Here is a 9,096-nt window from a genome sequence, read left to right as displayed (position 1 = left end):
TATGGATCTCTTCCAGTCAGTTAGCCAAGTAGCTGTCCTCCAAATTTCCTGGCATCGATGAGTGAGTGCTTCCAGTGCTTCTTTAACTTTCTGAAACTTTTCAATGAGTATTTCATCAACTCCTGGAGCCTTTCTTTTGGCTAATGTATTCAGTGCATTCTGCCACATGCTACCTCCTGAAATGGACTGCTTTTACTGATACAGTGACTGTATTCTTTCTATCTTCTCTTGATGCTTCCTGCATCATTCAATATTTTGTCTCTAGAATCTTTCGAAATTTCAATTTGAGGCTTGATTTTTTTTCTTGAGTTTTTTTCAGTTTCAGAAATACTGAACCTGTTCCTGTGGCTTTCTAATTCTAGGTCCTTGCAGATCTCATTGGATTTCAGCAGTCATTTTCTATTCAGCTCCTTGTCTTCATCCTTTCTTCCATTTGCTTCAGCTATACTAGAGTCTCTTATGACATCCACTTTATTCCTTTCTTTTTCTTTCCTGTCCTTAAAATGGCCTTTTGCTTTCTTCATGAATGATGGGTTTGCTGGCTTCCCACACTTATCGGGTCTTCTGTCATTAGTATTCAATGCAGCAAATCTGTTCTTGAGATGTTCTTGAAATTCAGGTGGGATAGGCTCATGGTTGTATTTTGGCTCCTGTGGATTTGTTTCTACTTTCTCCAGCTTTATCCTGAACTTACATGTGAGCAATTGATGATATGCTCCATAGTTGCCCCCTGGTTTGGTTTCAGCTGCTGATTAAAGATACTATAACCCCTGGATCCAAAACTCATAAGAAACCCCTTTGATTTGCATAGTGTTACAGGAGTTCGATATTTGGCTGACCCAGGAGTTCATTAGGACAGATTATCTTGCTACACATCGTTTCACTATGTAGAAAGTGCCCCATGTCCTCACCATAATTGCCACAATGTTACAAGACTATGTTCCCTTCCTAATGAGTAATAAACGTGATACATCTTCTTGAATTGGCTTAACTTTGTACTTACAAAAGATAGATGATGTTAAGATTCCCAAACAGCTTCTGGGTAAATTTTCTGATGAGGTTTTTGATACAAAAAATATCCTGGGATTCAGTTCTTCGGCAATGAACCACTTCTGTCTTTCCTCGTGGAGATGTGAGTACTGACATTTTTATTCCTGCCTAGTAAAAAGTGAAAACAGTATATTAATCATATGAAATGACAAGCCAGTTAGATGACACTATTGGCAAAATTTGACCTTAACTCAATGTTCATGTGATTAGAGTGAACCTGTTCCTTTGGAGTGCTGGAGCAACACATTTTGCCTTGAAAATAAGTTGTGATGTTTATCACTGCAAACCAGCTGACATGCTTCTCAACAGGAAAATAAAATTTCTAAGAATTTCTCTCTAGGGAAAATTGTAACTGTACTATTTCCAGCAAAGGGCCTTTAAAATTTCTCCAATGTTGTTATTGTTAGGTTCTGTGAAGTCAGTTCCAAACCATACTTTCCTTATGGACAACAGAAGGAAACACTGCACTATCACGCGCCATCCGCACAGTTGTTCCTGAGCCCAAGCCCATTGTTTAGCCACTGGGCAGCCACCTTTTGGAGGGTGTCCTTCTTTTTCTCTGCCCCTCTACTTTACCATACATCCCATGTCCTTCTCTAGGGACTGGCCTCTCCTGACAACATGTCCAAAGCATGTAAGATAAAGTCTCCCTATCCTTGTCGCTAAGGAGCACTCTGGCCAAACTTCTTCCCAGATTGGTTTGTCCTTTTAGCAGTCCATGGTACTTTCAATATTCTTCTCCAGCACCACAATTCAAATGCACTAATTCTTCTACAGTTTTCCTTATTCATTGTCAAACTTTCACATGCATATAATGCGATGGAGAATAGCCCTGAAAGTAATATACTTGTTATTCAGTACTCTAAAGAGACCTTGTGCAGCAGAATTGCTGGATGCAATATGTCTTTTGATCTCTTGACTGCTGCTTCCACGAGCATTGATTATGGATCCTAGTAAGACAAAATCCTTGACAACTTCAACATTTTCTCTGTTTATCATGATGTTTCCTACTGGTTCAAGTATACGGATTTTGTCTTTATATTGAGGCTGTGTACATAAGGCTGTAGTCCTGGTGCTTCGTGTCCTCCTCACTTTCAGCAAGCAAGGTTGTGTCATTTGTACTCACAGGCTTTTAATAAGTCTTCCTGCAAACTCGATGCCTCATTCTTCCTCATATAAATCAGTTTCTCTGATTATTTGCTCAGCATACAGATTGAATAAGTATGGTGCCAAGATACAGCCCTGCCATATACCTTTCCTGATTTTAAACCATGCCATATTCCCTTGTTTGCACAGCTTCCTCTTGATCCATGTACAAGTTTCACAAGGGCACAATGAAGTGTTCTGGAATTCCCATTCTTCTCAAAGTTATTCATAGTTTGTTCTGATCCACACAGCTGAATACCTTGGCATAGTCAATGAAAGACAAGTAAATATCTTTCTAGCATTAGGTTTGAAAAAATTTGAAAGGAAGTATTCATTAATTTAGTGTCTTCTTACATTAAATCAGAAGGCCTGGTGGCACAGTCGTTACTCATCAGACTGCAATCTGCAAAGTCTGAAATCACCAGTCAGGTTTACGGGAGAAAGACAGGGCTTTCTACTCCCATGTGCAGCTACGGTCTCAGAAACTCACACGGGCACGCCAACCCTATTCGACTGGGTCACTATGATTTGGCTTGGACTTTGTAGCAGTAAGTTTTTGTTATCATTACTATTCAATCAACCACAATTACATGTAATAAAGAGCCCCAGAGAAAATATTTTCAGCTGATGCTCATCTTTCAAAGAGCATTCCTTAAACTGGAGCCTTGAAGGACAGAAAGCCTGGAAGATCTTTTCTAATAAAAAAGTCCTCAGGCCAAATAAATGCAGGAAAGGCTGTATGCAAGGTCTTCCCAACCAGCCACAATCCCCCTAAAGGCTTTGAAAAGTTCTGTAGTCTCTCTGGATAAGGACAATAGAGGGTCTAATGTCCTAGAAGACGCTTTGGGAAATACTGCCCACAGCTACAATCTCTCAATGTCCTTTTCTCTATCTTTCTCTATTCCTTTCTTGATTTTCCCTCTTTCTTATTTTTAATTCCTCTCTCTCCATTCCTTCTCCATTAAAACATTTTATTAGCCTATGAACTCAAAAAGGGAATATTAATTTTTTAAAATCATTTTATTAGGGGCTCATACAATTCTTATCACAATCCATACATACAGTATATCAATTCTGTAAAGCACATCTGTACATTCATTGCCCTTATCATGCTCAAAACACTTGCTCTCCACTTAAGCCACCGGCATCAGGTCCTCGTTTTTTTCTCCTCCCTCCCAGCCCCCTCCCTCATGAGCCCTTGATAATTTATAAATTATTGTCTTGTCATATCTTGCCCTGTCCGACGTCTCCCTTCACACACTTTTCTGCTGTCCATCCCCCAGGGAGGAGGTCACATATAGTTCCTTGTAATCGGTTCCCTCTTTCCAACCCACTCTCCCTCTACCCTCCCAGTAACGCCACTCACACCACTGGTTCTGAAGGGATCATCCACCCTGGATTCCCTGTGTTTCCAGTTCCTATCTGTACCAGTGTACATCTTCTGCTCTAGCCTGACTTGCAAGGTAGAATTCGGATCATAATGGTGGGGAAGGGAGGAAGCATTTAGGAACTAGAGGAAAGTTGTATTTTTCATCGTTGCTACATCGCACCCTGACTGGCTTGTCTCCTCCCTGAGACCCCTCTGCAAGGGGATCTCCAGTGGCCTACAAATGGGCTTTGGGTCTCCACTCCGCACTTTCCCCATCATTCACTATGGTAAGATTTTTTGTTCTGATGATGCCTGATACTTCATCCCTTTGACACCTCATGGTCGCACAGGCTGGTATGCTTCGCCCATGTGGGCTTTGTTGCTTCTGAGCTAGATGGCCACTTGTTTACCTTCAAGCCTTTAAGACCCCAGACGCTATACCTTTTGATAGCCGGGCACCATCAGCTTTCTTCACCACATTTGCTTATGTAGCCATTTGTCTTCAGCGATCGTTATCATGGAGATGAGCACACAATGATAGGATTTTTTGTTCTTTGATGCCTGGTAACTGATCCCTTCGGCACCTCGTGATCAGACAGGCTGATGTGTTCTTCCATGTGGGCTTTGTTGCTTCTGAGCTAGATGGCCACTTGTTTACCTTCAAGCTTTTAAGACCCCAGACGCTATATCTTTTGATAGCTGGGCACCATCAGCTTTCTTTGCATTTGCTTATTCACCCACTTTGTCTTCAGCATTTTTATTGGGAAGGTGAGCATCATAGAATGCCAATTTAATAGAAGAAAGTATTCTAGCATTGAGGGAGTATTTGAATGGAGGCCCAATGTCCTTCTGCTACCTTAATACTAAACCGATAAATGTAGGTACGTAGATCTATTTCCCCATCCTCATATATAAATATATTTGCATATGTACATGGAATATTAATTTTTAACCACTCTATGAACTTTAGGAATAATATAGAGCATTTCCAGCACCCTTGAAGACGGCCTAGGACCCTTTCCTAGTCAACTCCTACTGCAAGGTAACTATCATTCTCACTTTTATCATAAATTATTTCTTCCTGTTTTTTAACTTTATATAAATGAAATTATAGATCATATATGATTTTATTAAAATTTCTCATTTCTTATTACTATTATATATACATATGTACAAACATATATGGTTACATATAAAAACATAGTCAAATACAAAACCATATATGGTTATATATATATAAAGATGACACAATATGGATAGACAACCATATCTATATGGTTTCATATACATATATATATATATAACTATAATATGTTTATATATTACTGCATGTACCAATATGGTTATATATGCATGTATATAACCATATATTTTTATATAGCTATACATCTATATAACTATGCATGTGTGGTCATATACATAACCATATGTTTTTTATATGTGTATATAAACATATGTTCATATGTGTGCAGTTATATAAACATATGTGGTCATATATAAATATATAAGGTTATATGTGTCTATGTCTATGTATAAGCACACACATATGGTTATATATAAACATATATGTGGGCATATATGTGTAAACATATGCATTTATGTATATAACCATATGTGTTTATGTAGGGAGCCTTAGTGGTACAGTAGTTACACACTGGGCTGCGATCAACATGATTGACAGTTTGAAACTACCAGCAACTCCGCAGAAGACATACAGTGCTTTCTAGTCCCCATAAACAGTCTTTCTGGTCCCATAAAGAGTTAAAGTCTTAGAAAGCCACAGGGGTTTGCTATAAGTCAACATTCACTCAATGGCAGGGAGTTTGGTTTTTGTTCAGTTTTATATAGTTATATAGTTATATATCAATATAAAACTTTATATTTATAGTTTTATATATTTATAAATATACATATATATAACTGTATGTAAATATAGAGAGAGACAGCTACTTGGCCAACTGATGGGAAGAGATCCATAAATGTATACATTCCAAGAAAAGTGACCCAACAGAATTAGCAAACTATAGAGTGATATTGATATCGCATACAAGTAAAATTTTGCTTAAGCTCATCCAACAACTAATAGAAGCAGTATATTGACAGGGAACTGCCAGACATTCAGGCTGGATTCAGAAGAGGACGTGGAACAAGGGATATACCCTGTTTCCCCAAAAATAAGAGTGTCTTGTATTAATTTTTGCTCCCAAAGATGCGCTAGTTCTTATTTGCAGGAGATGTCTTATTTTTCCATGAAGAAGAATACAGTACACATTTATTGTTTTATTAAAAGAGACCTCGAACTTCCTGTCTGCTCTGGCTGTGCTGTGGCCAACAGTTAGCTGCGTGGCAGCACCCCGCCGCTAAGGTTCAGAGTCCAGGGTTATGGTAGCTTCAGGGGGGCTTATTTTCTGGGAGGTCTTATTTGGGGGGCGAATGCCTTATATTTTAGTGAGAGGCAAAACTGCAAGTAGGTCTTATTTTCAGGGGATGTCTTACTTTCAGGGAAACAGGGTAATTGTTGGTGTCAGATGGATCGTGGCTCAAACACAGAATACAAGAAAGATGTTTAATTGTGTTCCATTGACTATGCAAAGGCATTCGATTGTGTGGACCATAATATACTGTGGATAACCTTGAGAAGAATGGGAAATCTAGAACACGTCCTCGTGCTGATAATGAACTGGTACATAGATCAAGAAGCATTTGTGCAAACAGAACAAGGGAAGGCTGCATGGTTTAAAATCAGGAAAGGTCTATGTCATGGTTGTATCTTCTCATCACACATGTTCAATCTGTATGCTGAGAAAATAATCATAGAAACTAGATTATATGAAGAAGAGTATAGAATCAGGATTGGAGGAAGGTTTATTAACAACCTCCAGTATACAGGTGACACCACCTTTCTTCCTGAAAGTGAGCAGGCATGAATCACTTGATGGAAGCTCAAAGATTGTAGCCTTCAGTATGGATTACAACTCAATGTCAAGAAGACCAAAATCCTCACAAATGGACCAGTAGGTAACATCATGATAAAATGGGAGAAAAGGTTGAAGTTGTGAGGGATTTTGTCTTACTTGCATCCACAATCAATACTCATGGAAGCAGCAGTCAAGAGGTCAAAAGCCATATTGCATTAGGTAAATCTGCTGCACAAGACCTCTTTAGAGTATTGAAGGGCAAGGATGTTACTTTCAGGACTAAGGTGTGCCTGGTGTTCTCTGTTGCATCATATGCATGTGAAAGTGGGACATTGAGTAAGGAAAACTGTAGAAGAATTGGTGCACTTGAATTGTGGTGCTGGAGAAGAATACTGAAAGTTTACGGGCTGCTAAAAGGACCAACTGATCTGGGTTGGAAGAAGTAAGGCCACAAGAGTGCTCCTAAAGGCAAGGATGGCAAGACTTTGTCTTATGTACTTTGGACTTATTGTCAAGAGAGACCAGTCTCTGGCGAAGGACATCATGTTTGGTCAAGTGGAAGGGTGGGGAAAAAGAGGAAGGTCCTCAATGAGGTGAATTGGCACAGTGGCTGCATCAATGGGCTCAGGCACAGGAACAACTGTGCAAATGGTGCATGATCTGGCAGTGTTTGTGCTTTTGTGCAAAGGGTCACTAGGGGTTGGAGCTGAGTTGGTGGCACCTAACAACAAACATATATAACTATATGTATGTATCTGTTTATATGTTATTCGTAAACACATATAAACAAATGTAACAGATATGTTTGTGTTTATATCTGTAAGGCTATGTAAAACATGTTGAAAGAGAAACAGACACAAATAGGTGAACAACACCTAGACCTAAAAGAAATGACTGAAACTGAACAGGCTGTGGAATCACCAGAAACAGAATTCAGGCGGATGATAAGTACACAGACACAACAGCCGAAGAAAGAGACAGAGGGGGTAGTGTTGATTGTAAACCTCTTCTTAATATGACTGAACGATTGAATTGTATGATGTCAATTATATGCCAATAAAATTGTTTTTAAAAAAGAAAAACTAGAAATCTCACTACAAGCTTTAAAAGAAAAATGACAAAGAGAAGTACTGACGCTGAACACTATGATACCAGATTCACACAACAGAGAGAACAGAGAAATAGAACTGAAGAGACATCATCAGTCAGGATGCTTTTTGGTGCAGTTTGAATTATTTGAGAAATCCTCTGCTTTTAGACAACAAAGGATACCCTTCCTATCTTTTTGCAAGATGCAAATTTAATCAGGACATGGAAGAACTTGCCAATTGTGAGCTCATTTACCAGGAGACTGGTAATAATTATGCAGATTACATTCTGCTGGCTACCAAGTGGTAAACATGCTGCTGGAGTGGTGGGGATGCATATCACATGTTACGCTCTGTCACAAGTGCTCTCAAGAACAGAGACGACCTTGGCCTCGCTTTGCTGCACCAACATGAGCGGCTGGAGCGGCGGGAGGGCTGTGGGAGGCAGGCCACGTGCGCTTGTTGGTGCTGCCGCCACCACCTCCATTCAGCTGTCAGAGAAAAGGCATGTGCTCCTTCTATACAAAAGCGAGCATGCCCCGTGAAAAGCAGGCACAGACCGGAACAAAAAGAAAATACCTATTAGGGAAGACCAAGCTCCAGAACAGTTCCTCAAGAGTAAAGCAATCGGAGGCCTAAAGGCACAGGGCATATCACACTCAATATCTTGGTCACAAATGTTTTTCTGAAAGAGTTGACAAGCAATCTTTTCTAATTTCAATTCATTCATTTATAATAGATTTGCTTCCATGGAAATAAGAAGAATTTGACCACTTGGGACTCTGTACAGCACTCCCGTGCAGCCCACTCAGCCTCTGCTAGATGATGGGCCCACTGTGAGGGCCAGGTTTAGTGGGTTTCATATTCAATTGTGTCCCCTACAGCTTCTGGTGAACATAACCTGACAGACATTTAATTGACTCTTGAATAAGAAACTAAGATTATGGTATGAAGGAATTCTTCTCTGGGTTGTGTGGTCTTACTTCATGTCCACTCTCCTGGCTCCAGCTTTACAGACTATGTAATGTTCAAACCTTCCAAAATGATGTGGTAGTTATATAATCTGGTGTCAATTTATGGAAGGGTGGAGTCTAGCCAGGCGATCAGGTCGCAGAAGATGGGAATACTGCATACTTTTTAAAATTAGGAAAGGCGTGCATCAAGGTTGTATCCTTTCACCGTACTCATTCAATCTGTATGTTGAACAAATCATTAGAGCAGCTGGATTATATAAAGAACTCAGCATGAGGATTGGAGGGAGGTTTACTAACAGCCTGCAATATGCAGATGGCACAGCCTTGCTTGCTGAAAGGACTGAGCACTTGCTGACGAAGATCAAAGATTCAATCTTCAGTATGGGTCACTGCTCACTGTAAAGAAAACAAAAATCTTTACAACTAACAAATAGGTAACATGATAAATGAAGAAAAGATGGAAGCTGTCAAGGATTTCAGCAAGCTTGGATCCACAATCATTTTCATGAAAGTAGCAGTCAAGAGACAAACCATGCATTGCATTAGGTAAA

The 9,096-nt window shown here is 39.6% G+C and overlaps 1 protein-coding gene across 1 annotated transcript in view; it reads right to left on the bottom strand.

Annotated features, from left to right (window-relative positions):
* Positions 1–9,096, bottom strand: part of CFAP61 (cilia and flagella associated protein 61) — a 399,631-nt gene that overhangs the window by 386,494 nt on the left and 4,041 nt on the right. The window contains exon 2 of the mRNA XM_045295176.1: positions 1,004–1,158. Coding sequence (XP_045151111.1) covers positions 1,004–1,146 — 143 coding nt within the window. The 5' untranslated portion in view covers positions 1,147–1,158. The remainder of the gene's footprint in view (positions 1–1,003; positions 1,159–9,096) is intronic.

This window comes from Echinops telfairi, unplaced genomic scaffold (assembly GCF_000313985.2).
Source record: "Echinops telfairi isolate 266 unplaced genomic scaffold, ASM31398v2 ScPeMD7_5592;HRSCAF=6446, whole genome shotgun sequence".
NCBI lineage: Eukaryota > Metazoa > Chordata > Mammalia > Afrosoricida > Tenrecidae > Echinops > Echinops telfairi.
Note: the sequence above shows the minus strand (reverse complement) of the source record. Positions and strands in the feature narration are given on the sequence as shown.